This window comes from Ammospiza nelsoni, chromosome 6, assembly GCF_027579445.1.
Source record: "Ammospiza nelsoni isolate bAmmNel1 chromosome 6, bAmmNel1.pri, whole genome shotgun sequence".
NCBI lineage: Eukaryota > Metazoa > Chordata > Aves > Passeriformes > Passerellidae > Ammospiza > Ammospiza nelsoni.
This window is the reverse complement of record NC_080638.1, coordinates 27,879,670-27,894,202: the sequence shown is the minus strand read 5'-3', so window position 1 is coordinate 27,894,202 and position 14,533 is coordinate 27,879,670. Positions and strand designations below refer to the sequence as shown.

At 48.1% G+C, this 14,533-nt stretch overlaps 1 protein-coding gene across 1 annotated transcript in view; it reads right to left on the bottom strand.

Annotated features, from left to right (window-relative positions):
- The window catches only part of MAPKBP1 (mitogen-activated protein kinase binding protein 1), a 100,444-nt gene extending 88,407 nt beyond the window's left edge, over positions 1-12,037 (bottom strand). The window contains exons 1-2 of the mRNA XM_059473813.1: positions 11,874-12,037; positions 10,729-11,067 (exon numbers count right to left, since the gene is read on the bottom strand). Coding sequence (XP_059329796.1) covers positions 10,729-10,845 — 117 coding nt within the window. The 5' untranslated portion in view covers positions 10,846-11,067; positions 11,874-12,037. The remainder of the gene's footprint in view (positions 1-10,728; positions 11,068-11,873) is intronic.
- Between the last annotated feature and the right edge of the window lie 2,496 nt (positions 12,038-14,533).

The window sequence follows — 14,533 nt, the reverse complement described above, 5'->3', positions numbered from 1 at the left end:
CCTCAACTCAATTAATCCCAAATGCTACACAAATATGTTTCAGGCCCCCAACTCCCCTCCCCACAACCCAGGGCAGGAATACCAGCTCATCTCTGTCTGGACAGTTATAGTACTCTGCACAGCCTCCTCCTCTCCTCAGCCAGGGCTGCCGGCTAAGGAGGGCTGGGTTGCTCTTCTCAGTACAACAGGCCCTAAGTGCCAGAAAAAACTAGGAGCAGAAAGAAAGAGATTATTTTGCTTGCCAACAAACCTTTAGGCAGTAGGTGATGAGTGTTCCCAATTGTTTTAAACCTCTGGAAAATACTGACAGCAAAACTAAATGCCTTATTGCAACAAGCACTCCTCTTTTCCCAGGGTAACAGCATATGAATGTCCACAGCAAGCAGTATTTCTCAACCCCTGGTAACCTCAGAGGTCCCCAGGTGCCTTGTAAAACACTTCTCTTTCACCAGAGGCAGATTTTTCCAAACAAATGAGACAATTCAGTTTCCCTGGCAGAAATGCAAAGCCAGAAGCTGCCCAGTGCACCATATCCCCTACCATGGAGGGCAATGTTACTACACACAGCAACCTGGCGGCCTTTCCCAGCCTTGCTGGTCAGCCTAGAACTTTGGTCACCAGAGTTACACCATGAAGGTCCAGGCACTGTCTGGAACAACACAGACTTTGAGCATATTATAGAGGGTTATTATATTATAGACTGGGAGCTTGGCTGTCTCCTTTTCCCAAACGTATGTTTAAACTAAGCTTTGCAGGCTTACCAAGGGCCACAGGCCCCAGGCAGTGCAGGGCTCTCCCCAGGCACCAGATACCCACAGAGCCATAGGCTGGGTCAGAGTGCCCCTTCCCAAGCACACCACACATGTCCACAGCCACGGAGGCTGCAGCACCTGGAAGAAGCCAGGGCAGAAGCCATGAAACTGCCAGCAGGCAGGCAGACCAGGCCATGCAATTGTGGCCTGGGTGCTACATGGCCCACTGGCTCTCACTCCAGCTCCAGCAGGCCATGTAGAAATTCACTAATCAGCCCCCTGGCCATTTTATTAACAGCTGTGTTTACACACTGACACTCCTGGGCAGAGATGTTCATTCCAAGGGCCTGGAGCAGCTTCGACACACAGCAGAGATAGTCCAGGCACTGCACCTTCTCCCCCAGCACCACACTCATTTTTCCATTGATGGCTCCATCAGAAAAGTATTTTTTGCAGGTTTCAGACATAAAAAAGCTTATTTGCAGCTTGCTACACAAAATGGGCTGAGAACTTCACAAAGCGAGTGTCCATAACTCACTCACCACAACAGTGATGCAGGAGACCTGTTCTCTCAGAAGTTACAGCCAAAGCAGGCAGTGGCAAGGAAGCTGAAGGAAGCTGCTTCTCACCCAGAGCACCTCACCCTCATCCTCCCCCAGCACCAGTTATTCACGCTGCTGATTGCGTGTTAATACATCTCAACAGCTTAGCTCGGCAAGCCTGCAGAGACAGGCAGCACAAACCACGGATTATCAGGGAGGAAGATTATCTTCCTGCTGCAGAGGACAGTAGAATCCCAATTCCAGCCTCAAAAGCTGCTCAGGCTTCTAGAAACAGCTATGTTCATTGAGGCCTACCACAGACTCAGAAATATTTTTCATGTATTTCATTAAGAACAGTTTCTGTCACCTTGTATCCATTGCACTCAACCACCACTCCCATAGCAGAGTTTGGGGCACACACTGGGCAAACACTCTCCAGCCAGCCCTCATAGTTTGGAAAGGTACACAGAACCATATCTAAAGCCTATCTGGCCATGATTCAGTCCAAGAAAACTAGATAAGCTGGGACAAGATGGTCTTAAGCAAAAAAAGCAGATGCCAAATTTGTCAGTTCCAGTTTACAGTCAGAAATGCTTTTGGACACAGCTGCTCAAGAAGGATGATACCCCCAAAGCAGGTTTGAAACAACTGTGCTCAGAACCACTACATCTAGTTCAACACTGGGAGATAAGCCAAACACAAGGAGTTATGCAGCTGTTTTAAAGCCCCGGACGCTGAGACACTTTGCAGAAAGTGGACAAGTATCCCTGTCTGTTTTACACTGAGGGAAAGAAGAGGCTCAAAGACAGTCTGTAGAGCAGAGCACAGAACCCAAAAACTTTAACTTCATTTCAAAAGAAAATTACAGAGCTCTATTTCAAGGTTCACTCTACCTTTATATAATTCAGCAGCAAAGAAACACTGGTTAAGAGCATGAAAAACATCAGTCTTAGCCCACACGAAGCTCTTGAAGAAAAGACTAGTATTGATGAAACATAACTGGCAGAAAGAAGTCCTTTCACTCATATAGCCTGTTTCTCTGTGGGACAGGATCATTCAACAGACTCTTTTGATGCTGTGTTACCATAAAGACAGCTTGGTTTTGGATCTCAGCTTGCTAATTCTTTCTAGCACAGGCAAGTGCTTAACCAAGTACACCCTGACACTCATGCTCCCTCAAGATACCTCTGACACCATCCCTATCCCCTCATGGTTCCAGTCACACCATGGCCATGGCCAAAGCACAGAGCACAGCGAGTTCTGAACACCAAGACCTGCCACCAAATAAGTAGGTAGGTCTTGCAGACACTTCTTTCACCCTCAGTCTTATTCAATGTTTCAGGAGCATCTCCAGCATCTAGATTGCATTAGGGACTGTGCAACAAGCTCAGGCTCCTTTGGTGCAAAGACTGGCCTGAGCAATGGTGCTTTTTTTTTGTAAATGAAAGCATCCCTAGTACAAACAAGACTTCAAAGGCAAGCAGCCCCTTATGCGCTACTCAAAGGTGAGCAGCCAATTTCAAAGCCCTTGGGAGACCTCAAAGGCTACCACTCTGAGCACAGGAGAGGTAGCTAACACTTCAATACTGGCACTTCAAACACCTGCCCGTGCTGGGCCTGTCTGTCAATAGGGAAGGGTTTCTGCAGAGGCAGCACTGCTTTTCACAGTGTCTACCTGGGAGAAAAAACAGGAGCAGAAAGCTTTACAACTCTATATCCTTGAATCCATGGGCACTGCCTTTTAGTTGTTTTCCCCTTTCAGAAACTCCTTGATCTACCTGCTCTCAAGACATTTGTTTAATGTTATGACTCTCTACTATGATGCAACCTCAGATAATGTACCTTTTTCCTGAGAAAAGTGTCTCTCAAGTCCATGATGGGGGAAATTTCAGGCTAATTGTGTAAAGTGTCAGGAAGATGCAGAAATTAAAGAAGCATCACTGTAAGGAAGGAATGGCATTGTTAAAATTTCATTGGGTAAGAAATCTCATATTAGTTGTTATATCACATTAGCTATCTTGACCAACTATGAATTTTAATACTGTATTTGAGAGAACAAGCAGGTCTGACTTTTATTGCTATTGACTTGGAAACTCTGAATACACCAGCAGTTCATAGTCCTCTACAGTACTATTTTCAATCAGTTTCCTCACAGTAACTAACAACAGTACTGGTCTCCTGGGACACTAGCAAATTTACAAGGCTTACAAGGTTTCCACAGCTCTAATTCTTATGGTGCTTAATCTGCTTGAGCTTGTTGGAAAGTCATCATCATTAGAGCTACTAAAATCATTAGTGACAATAGAACCAAGTCAGCATCTACAACAGCACAGTTTGTGGACTTTAAAGCAAATAATCTTAAATGAACACAAGTCCCCCTCACATGGGAGAGATGAGAAACATCCCTGGTAATCTCCAAGAGGTTGGGCTTTGTCACTAAGGCTAGGACTTGGTCTTAGAGGATCAAGATTCAGTTTCTAGGTCTGCCTCAGACTTCCTGTGGGAGTTTGGAACCATATCTGTATAGAAAAAGCATGTCCCATTCCTTCCATCCCTTTAGTTTTTTAAACCTGAAGCTCCTCTGGTCTGGGTCTACTTTATCCTGTCTGTCCAGTGCTCATCAAAGCAAGGTTGAGAGATGGGATGCTCCTGCAGTCTATGGTCATACAAATACTAGCAACGAGTCACATTTGCATTGATAATTTTGAATACAGATCACACAGCACAGCTGATTACAACAGCTGCAGGCCTCAGTTGCCTTTTTCCTTGCACAACACACAAACATGCTCAGGGCAAGGATAAGCAGCCCTGTGGTGAAGGGAAATAGCAGGAGGGTTTTCCAAATCGCAGTAGCCACCCTTTGGTGGGTACAGCCTCAGCAGAGCCTGCAGGGTTTCAGGCACAGGGACCAGCCCACATCTGGAGCTGGGAACCAGAGCAGCAAGCGTGCCACAACCCTGCTGTGCACATACCAGAGCCCTCAGAAACTTCCAGCTATGCGGAGGCAGGTATGTCAGGCACAAACACAAGCCTGAAGTAACTGAAACTGGGCTTGGTGATAGTTAATTATTCAGTCCTTAGCTGGGATCACTCAGCATTAATGTCAGGGCTAAGCACTGTTTGAGTGCCATGTATGCACCATTCCTGGCACCGAACATCAAAACCTTCGAAAAAAGCCAAAGAGTAGCTAGTATCTGTTGTTTGCTTTCACTCACAAAGAAAATTGCACCAAGGCTAATCAAGCAACTTCTCCCCAGGACCTGATCAACAGGAAACAAAATATCTACTTCAATTTTCCAGGCCATCAAAATGCTGACCACCACTTTCTCAGCCAAAAATGGAAGTGGTGCTTTCCACTAGACACAGAGGACAGTAAAATAATATACAAGTCATTTCACAGGTGCTTACAGATCACTGATGGAAAATCAAATATTGGCCCAGCCTGGTCAGACTACCAACCAACACTTCAATTGCTCTGCCCTTCTGAAACACATGAGGTGATACACCACAGGGAGAGCTAAGCATGCAGATAGTGAAACAGATGGTACACTCTGAAGGAGGTCTCTTTCCACTGTGTCAGAGGATGCCTTTCTCCACCAGCCCCCTCAGCATCACAGTGAACAACAGCTCTGACTAGCAAGCAGCAAATGTACCACCTGCAACATCTTTGAACAGCCTGATCTCTGCCATCTTACTCTGCCAGGTCTTTGGCAAACCCTACACGCTTCACAGCCCATGGACAAAGGGGAGATTCTGTACACAGCTCACCCAGCACAGCAGGGACAGCAGTGTGAAACCTGCTTATGAGCCTCCCCAGCCAGGTTAGCCATGTCCTGTGTGCCCTCTCAGAGGGCCCAGCTCATCTGAAGGAGATGAAGAACAACACTCAAGGCAGGACCACAGCAGCTCTGAAAGGTTATCCAGGTAGGCAGTCTATGACCATCCACAGGAAGCAAGAACTATTAAAACCTCTGAGGCAGACGACCTGATTTGTGTTATTCATGCTGACTTCACCCCAGCACCTCATCATGCTCCTCCTGCCATGGAGACGTTTTCCTGCTGTCTTTCACAGTCAAGACAGCACGTGACTTAGGGGTGGCTAGAAGAATGGATGTTGCCAGCAATCTTGCTTCAAGATTGGCAAAAAGTATCACAGTGTTTTAAGCATACAACTGCAGGCTATAAGACCAAATATGTTGATTTTTTTTATGTCCATTATACTTCAAGACCCAAAGTCAACTGGCACTGTAGTTCACCAGCAGAAAAACTCTGGCTTTGATAAGCTCTGTGAATGTAAGTCACATTTAACACTCATGTTTATACCAAGGGAGCTAGCCAGATCAGCCTGTATTTTCAAGACAGGGCATCTCATTCACAGAATGAAGACTGGAACAAGAAAATGCTGTGTGTTAAACTATTCACAAACACAGAGGCACCCTGAGCAGCACATATCCAGGGGTAGAATAGGGAGGATCAGAGCAGTGAACCAAGCAGGGAAGCATTCAACCCCTGAGCTATGACACTCTCACCTGTTCCACAGACTATCTACAGATACAGACATGCCACAGAAATGCAGGTCTGGCTATGGAGAACCCAACCAGCCTTTGTCCTGTGCTTTAAGGGACACTGTTATAAGCCTGACCAGAGACAGACATGAAATCCCTTCAATGTCTGAACAGCAGGCCCTAAGCTGTTGAAGCAATTGGCTGCATTTAGACTGAGCAGTGCAGAGCTGTGAGAGAGATCCCCAGCTACCACCTGGGGTCAAGCAATATTCATGGATGCTGAAGCAGAACAGGCACAGTAGCAGACATCCAGATCAAGGTTACAGGCATTCCCTCAGCTGTGCCCTGGTTGCACTGGTCCCAGAGATGGGCTGAGCACTGCTCAGACTGCAGTGGAATGAAAAGCATGAATGGGGCAATACTGCACTGACTAGCTCCTCAAAAGTGCCATCATTTTGTAGAAGACCCTTCCAAACCCTGCCAAAAGAAAAGCAGACAGGCTGCTCAGCCCTGCATCCAGCTCCCTGGGAACCCAGCAGGTTCTGCTGCTGCAGGACCAAGTTCCCAAAGACTTACAAAGAATCCCACTCTGCAGCAAGCCTCAGCTGCACCTGAAGTGATTTAATAAGAGGTGATGATTTTTGGTGCATTTATATCAGTGAACTAAACTTGTCTGGTTTCTGGTTCTGTTACAGTTCAGGTTCAGCAGTTCTCAGCTGATCCAGTTAAGACCAGCAGTGGTCTGACACGATTCATGCTGGAAGTCACAATATTTTCAAACAAAAAGGACTGTGTGCTGAAGGCAGGAAGCTACAGTCAGGCCAGAAACATGACTCCAGTCTCCTGTGTCCAGGACAGCCTGTGGTCCCTGCTGAGATCTCAGGGGATTAAGAAGCTGGAGAACTTTGTTGGGAATGATAAGACATGAGGGGTCTGAAGCTTCCATGGATTTGTTTTCCTCTTAAATATGTGCAAGCTCACTGGCAGGACACAGAAGTACACAGAAGTACTTGTTTCTACTGGCTGGCAGTAAGAACAGACCATGCCTCACCAAAGGAGGACAGGAAACCCTGTCCCACTAGGAGCAACTTAGGGCTCATTTTCAGAACTAAAGCTCTAAAGAAGCATTTGCAGAGCCACCCAGTCCAACTCAGCATCAGGGAGCAGGAACAGGCACTCCAGCTGCACATGTTTGCATGCCACTTGGAGAGGGGAGAGACCACAACACAACAGCTCTCTGCTGAGGAATTCAGGTTTTAGTCAAAGCACTCTTTTAAACAGACAACTTGAAATATTTCTGGCTTAGAAAAAACAGCAGAGATCAAAGACAACAGCAGCAAATTCCAAATGTGTTTCTTTGATTCACAGGCTTCCTGTTTCAGGGAAAGCCTGTAGCAGGTTTTGTAGCAATTTGTTTTTACATTGACATTCGCAATCTGATTTGACTAAGGATACGCGCACACACCCTCCCCCCTGAAACAGGCACTGCTACATGGCACTGCTACATCGGTTAAAAAGAGGTTCATATTTACAAGTGTAGAGCTCAACAATACAAACAACCCCTGCAGGAACTGTACTTGCTTAGGTACATTACTTCTGTGAGCAGGGTACTACAGCAACTAGGACATTTTAACAATGGGAGATGGGTCAGGCCTGAGCTTCCCCTCTGTCCTGATGGTGCTGCTCTGCAGGGTGATTCAAAGGCACTTAGCGCCCAGATTTTAACCCCGCGTCTCTACTGGAATCACAAGCACGGTGACCAGATGCACGGCTGGATTTCTGGCAGGGCTAGTAATCCTCTAGAAATTGAATGCAGGCCAATCAACTTATCTGAGGAAATTTTAGCTTCCAACCACCACACCAATACATTACAAATCCCAACAGTCAACAAGCCTTAGACTTAAGTCACAGTACCCTAGGTCTATATTGGTTCAACACAAAAAGTAGAGATCAGGAGAGCACAGCAAAAGTGGATTCAAGCACAGCAAAAGTGGATTCCCATGAACATGAGAAGACACACACAAAAAAAGGAGAAGTCTAACCACAAAACTAGTCAGGCAGCAACAAAAATCAGGACTCCCACTAAACAAAAGCTGTTTTCAAAAAGCAGTAACAAAACCAAACACTATATCCCATTTGTCAACAAGCTTTACTTAGAGCTCCCATTCGTCCCCCCCTTTTCCTTTTTTTAAATGTCCATGATTATCTATTGGCTCCCTAGTTTTACTTCTATAGAGATCTCCTGGAGCTCTACAGTAATACCATGCACTAATCACAGCAAGATTAGTCCTAGTCGAAGTCACAAAACAAGTTCTCTCTTGTACAGATCCCAAGTAACAACACTGCATGTCCTGCACAGCCATCATGCAAAATATCTCTCCTTACCCACACTCCCCCTTCCACAGCAATGCACAAACAGGTCTCTGCAGAGCCAGCCTCCCACAGACTGCCCACGGCCAGCCCAGCAGTACACGGCTGCTTCACTGAAAGGAGGCAATTTCACAGGCCTTCTCTTCAGCATGACAAACTGCCCGAGGGCTCTGGCCCTAACCACTGAGACAGCCTGGCAAGCCTCACACACCCAAAGGGTTCTTTAGGAAAGAGCTGGGACACTTCCCACTGGAGGGGAAAAAACCCAAACCACCACAGTTCATTGAAGTTTAAGCAGTGCCACCCAGGGTGCTTGTCCACCTTAAATAGACCACGTGGCTGCAATAAAAAGTTGAGGCACTCAGACAGCTGTTGAGGGCTGGGTCTTCACCTACATCTGTGTATGCAAAACACAATATCATCTTCCAGGCATTAATTTAGGGCAACAGTCCATCCAGCTCCATCCCATGTAACCAAGCAGCATCCAGCTGTGATGACCAACTTCATTAACCCTTCCATGCTTACACCTGACCAGTTTCATACAGCTCTCAGAGCAGTTATTTCTCATAAAGTCCAAGAGACAAAGATGCCTCAAAGACTCCTTCCTGCCGGTCAGAAAAGATCCCTCAGGAATGATGTATATGATGGTCACCATTAGTCCCAGGGGTTTTTACACACACCAAATAGCAGACTGAATGCTGTTTCTGCTATTTTAGAAAAACAGAACTGCTTCTCACCTTGGAAAGCAGAGGAGCACACGTGTAGCAGAGGGGGTGTCTCCACAGATACCCAACATCTGTAAGATCTTTGATAAAGGGCCCACTCCCTTTCACCTTGGCTCCTCCAGCTGGCCCACCAATGGCAGACCCTAACTCACCTGAGCTAATTCAGAGCAGACCACTTGAGGAAACCAACACCTGCACCTAACTCCTCATAATGCCAAACTGATTCTGCCAGCCAAACTCATTCTACCAGCAAACTCCCCATCAGTTCCTTTGCACCTCACTGATTAATGGCTCTCACTAGTAAGATAGACAAAATCCAACCCTGAAACCCAAATTTGATGGTGCAGAATGAATTCATGATATCCCTCCCCAGGGGTTCAGACAGCCCTGGCTGCACACTAGGAGACAGCATGAAAGATAAAATGGAGCTCTCCCAAAAGACAAATGTAAGGAAAGCAAAATGAAACAAGTACCACAGAATACCCAGGGTATGTAGCAGCAGGTCCCAGCCCTGAACAGAAGCGTGCAGACCACAGAGCCAAAATCAAATGCCCACCATATGTGAAGGTACAAGTGGCTTTTGTGTCTTCCAGTAGAAGTCACTGCAGAATACAGACCAACAAACACCAACAAAGCACATTTCACCAGCAGTCCACAGACTGCATGAAATGTACATACATGCACATGCACACACTGAGGTCAGGCACAAGCACCAAGGACTTTCCCCTAGACAACTCTGAGGAAGCCAGGCAGGTTTTTCTCTTGCTTGGCAAGAGAAGAATACTGTGCTCATTGATATTAAAGAGCCATCTAAGGGAAACTCTGACCTGAACCAGAGTTCTGAGAACAGGATGTCATGCTGGGGAAAGACCATTTTTAGACACAGTGTCATTTATTTCCCCTGAAATTTTAGATACACTCTTTGCTTCAAGAGAGACATTTTGAAACATTACTGTTTTGAGCCAATGAATACACTTTTCAGACATGTATTACAAGCATTTCTTATTTATTAGCAAGTCTTCACAAAAGGGGAGGGCTTAAGTTTTCTATTTATGGAGACAGAGAGCTACACAAAGGCTGAGTGATTTGCCCAGGGTTACAGGTGAATCAATGGTAGGGACAGAACAAGGTGCCCTGACTCAGAGGCACCTGCTGTCAGCAATGCCACCCAGCTCTTGCACTCCCTGAAGCCAGGCTTAAGTCATCCTCTCCTCATGACACCAGTCAATTCCTAGTCAGTGAGTGCCTGTCAGGAATTCTCCAAAACACCAAGAAGAATGACGGATTTTAAGAACCAATTATACCCAACAGAAGATAACCCCAAGGAAAGGAGGTCTGAGGCATACAGAAAAAAGCAAATCCCAATCTGTAGAACACAGATGCTATCTGAACAGATACCTCCAAGACATGTTTCACATCTTTCATATCATCCTTCCCTTCCCCACATGCTCACAGAACTCTCCTTTGCAGGGTGAGAGCAATTGCCTACACACAAGAGGTGTTTCTGTATCCTCAGCTCCCAGTAACGTGGAGCAGCTGGTAACGTGGAGGAAGAAGCAGCACTGCATTCCTCCTGTCAGTCATCTGTAACAACTCCACACACCACCGTGTGGGAAATTCCAAAAGCTTTCTGATACAGACTGGGTTCATATCACACAAGCAAAAAGAATACTTCAAAAGAGGGACACAAGCTTCAGGAAGGATCAGTCACAGATCAGTTAGTTCCTCTGCATCACTCTACAGTTATACCAAGTCTCCCAAAGCAGTATCACCAGTACAGATGGAAACTTATGCAACAAAGTTAAAGCACGCTGCTGCACCACACAGCACTCACCTTGCTGCCTATATCTTCTCGCTTGTTCCCAGGCTTGCTTCTCCTCAGCTTAATGGAAGGGGAGCGAAGCAGATTTTTGATGCGACTCGTTATCGTAGACCCTTCGACTGACATCATCTCCAGGTGCCACGGAGGTGTTCACCCCACACACAGGCTGTGCCTGGGGAACGAGCCCAGGTTTGAGGCAGAAACACCGATGGGCTCAGCTTGGCTCCCACGCATTCACATATCTCTCGGCAATTCTGCTCGGGAACTCCACTCCTGTTACACTGCAAAGCTATTCACAGAGCCTGGCAGACTTTCCTTTTGCAGATTCCAGAGGATCAAATCAGCAGCAATCTAAACTGAAAGATGCACCGTGAGTCAATATGATATTCACAGTAAATTGAATTCTAGCCTCATTCTTTGCAAGAAATATGAACACAAGCGCTTACACGGATGGAGGCAGCATTACTATTTTCAGAGGTTTCCACACAAATTATCATCCATTTAGTATCAATTAACACATCTACACCAATTCCCAAATCCAAAATTTATATTTTGCATTTCAATATCATCTTATGAAAAAGACAAAAATTCCCACCCCTTGCTTTAGCTCCTTACATGTCCATTCCACCTTATGCTTCACAGCCTGGAAAGCACAATGCTGTACTTGACTATTAAACACCGAGTCGCAGAAAAACCTCCAGAATACACACGGGGGAGTTTTTAACTCTCACAAATCTATCTCTGCTTTAAGTCCACACAATTACATAGTGTGTGATAGCAGATAATAAAGGCACTTGATGTTTCCACGTCCCCCCACCCCTATTTATAAAGTGAACCAAGGAGGCACTATAGCTGCTGCCAAGGATTACAGACCCCCGGCCAACACCTCCACCTTTCCCGAAGTAGAAGGTGGTGGCGGGAGGAAAGAGGGATGCAGTCAGAGCCTGCAGTGAATGATCCTCCCGGCTTCTGTGCAAAATGGGGGCGGGGGGAAGAAAGAGAGAGACAGAGAGAAGGGGAGACAAGCGCGGGGAGGAAGAGAGAAGTCCAAGCCAGCGCAGCCGGCAGCCTCCTCCCTGCGGCGGCAGCACTGCGGGTCAGGGGCTGCGCCTCCTCCCCCCGCCCCAGCGCGCCCCGCCGTGTTGAACGTTTCCTACCTGGCGCCCAGGAACGGCGATCCCGGCACCCGCGGTGCCCCGCAGCGCCTGCCCATGCAGCCGGCCTGCCCCGAGGAGGGGCCGCGGCGCGGGCCGCCCCCGCGGGCGGGGCGGGGGCCGTCCCCTGGGCGGCGGCGGCAGGGAGGGGGCGGCAGCTAGGGGGCGGCTCCGCAGTGCCAGGTGCGGGCCAGGCGCCGGGGCCAGGCCGGGACCCGCCCGCCGAGCCCGCCAGCACAGGGGCGCGCCGCCCGTTCGCCCGCCCCGGCCCCGGCCCCGGCCCCGGCCCCGGCCCCGGCCCGGCCGCGCTACGGCGGCTCGCGCGGGCCAAACCGCGGCCCCGGGGCGGCGGAGGGAGACGGGCGGCGCTGGCGGAGGGATCGCGGCGCGGCGGCCGTGCTGGGGCTCTGTGGAGGGAGCCTGTGTTGGGCCGGGTCCGGGGAAGCCGCCGGCGCTGGTCGAGCTCAGTCACGCTCTAATGGGAATCCGAGGGCGCGTCTCCCCCGCAAGGGTCAAGCGAGACCCGGGGGAAGGTCAAAGGCACGTTCGAGGCCCGTCCTACCACGCCCGCCGCCCCTCAGCACCCATGGCTGCGCCCTCCACCTCCACCGTGCCCTGTCACCTTGTCACCCTGTCCATCTTTTCCTGGTTGAACCTGTTACTGTAGTGTCTCCGGCAGAAATGGAATACGGGTTAGCTTAACATCCAAACTTAATATGGTAGTTCCCAAAAATAACCAAACTACTCTTGCCAACAACAGTTAAGCAAATATGGAGCATCCCTTGAACAACAACACCAGAAATCTGGAAAATTGGCCCATACATAATACAAGAGGTAGGACAACAGCCGATGTCATGTAACCCATCTTGGTCTCTCAAACGGGTTGAATTGTTGGTGTGAGTTAGTGTGTCTGCAATTCAACTGCCCTGTTTGCCAATCCTCTGACTGGAGTTGTTTCTTTTGAACAAAAGCATTTACAAATTTTGGGTGCTTCCTCCCCCTTCAGAGTGGGTCGGCACACCATGCCTGGGGTGTTGCTGTCGCTGGGGGTGTCACAGTGACCTGACTGCCCCACACACCTGCCTGGCCCTTCCCAGCTGGTCACCACATCCTGCCTGTGCCACAATAGGAGCCTCCTGGGGAAGGGGACCATGAGACCTTGTCACCCTGCTGCTCTGGGGTGGGAGAGGGGACAGAGAATGTCACCTTGTGCCCCTATAGTGTGGGACAGCTGACACTTCACATCTGGTGTGTGGATCTTTTACCAGGGCTAGGATGTTCACAGAGGTGGTGTGGAGGCTGCTGGCAAAGGCACACCCATGAGCACCTGAGCTGGGTATTCCTGGATGACCATGGGAGCCCACAACCACACAATGGCAGGGCCCCACTGGATAGGTTCCCAACTATGAAGAAGTCCTGGAGTTCCTTCTCCCCTCGGCTCTTCAAAGTTTTTGTAAGGAGTCTGGCAGCCCACTGGCACATCAAGACACCCCATGGAGTCAAAAATTTGGACACTTGTGTGCTGGCTCCTAGTAGGTGAGAGCCTAGAAGCAAATACACAATACAGATCAGGCCAGCAAGAGGGTTTTGCCCTGAGGCTGTCTAATACCCATTCCCCAAGGAAGAGATCAGGAGCCACTATGCCAATTCCTTTGCTTCCCAAGGGGGAAGAGAGAGAAGCTGCCCTACTATGCCATGGCAGCTACTAACCACATGAGAGGAGGTGGGGAGGCAGATCTCACAAGCCAGCAAGCCTGAATTGCTGTCAGAAGGCATACCTTTAGGATGCAGCTCTGTCTTTCAGCCCAAAGACATTGCATGTATTAACAGAACCCTAAAGGGGGGAAGGAAACCAGCCTTTCACAGCATGGGAAAGTCCTGCTAGCTCCCTCTTCCTTAACATGCCCTGCCATTTACTGCATTTTTCCCACATCCTTGGAGTATCTTTCTGGCTCCCTGTTGCCTGCTGTGGGTGGCCTACTCCCTTTCTTTGGTGACTGTCCCGGCTTCAGTGACTAACTCAAATCCAGACTATTCATAGCAACTGGAGAGGATCTTTCCAAAAATACAGGCCATGAAAATTTGCTGAAGTTCAGGCAGAGATTTACAATGACAAATGATCCACATGGGCTATGGTCTTCCCCATGGTCACCAGCACACTGCCAGCATCACAGCTTGTGACTGTGTGAACCTGCGCCACTGGAATTTCAGGAAAAGTTTGTTTGCATTCCAGGTGGGATTCTGAGCAGGCACAAGGGCTTGCAGGACTAGGATCTTAAGGTTTATCTGGTCAGAAACCTGCATAAATTGATGAAAACACCCATAGGGCATACTGCTAATCTCTATCAGTAACTTGCAGGAAGTGAATTTAAAATGTCAGTGTCTAACCTTTGATAGCTTTTGTTTTGATACATGTGCCAAGGAGAAATCCATGCTTGTTGCTGTGTCAAAATGTCATAAGTTTCTGGGAACTATGGCTTTTCAAAAGATATCAAATTTTGTGGGATTTACAACAAAATTGCAAGAGTTGGTAACATTGCAATTGTTTTTAAAATGAAAGTAATTGATGTCCATGGAGCTAAGAGTGTATATATAGAATCATGGAATCGTATGGGTGTCTTAGCTTTCAGCCCCAGACATAGTCTACAACTGAGAGGTGGCAC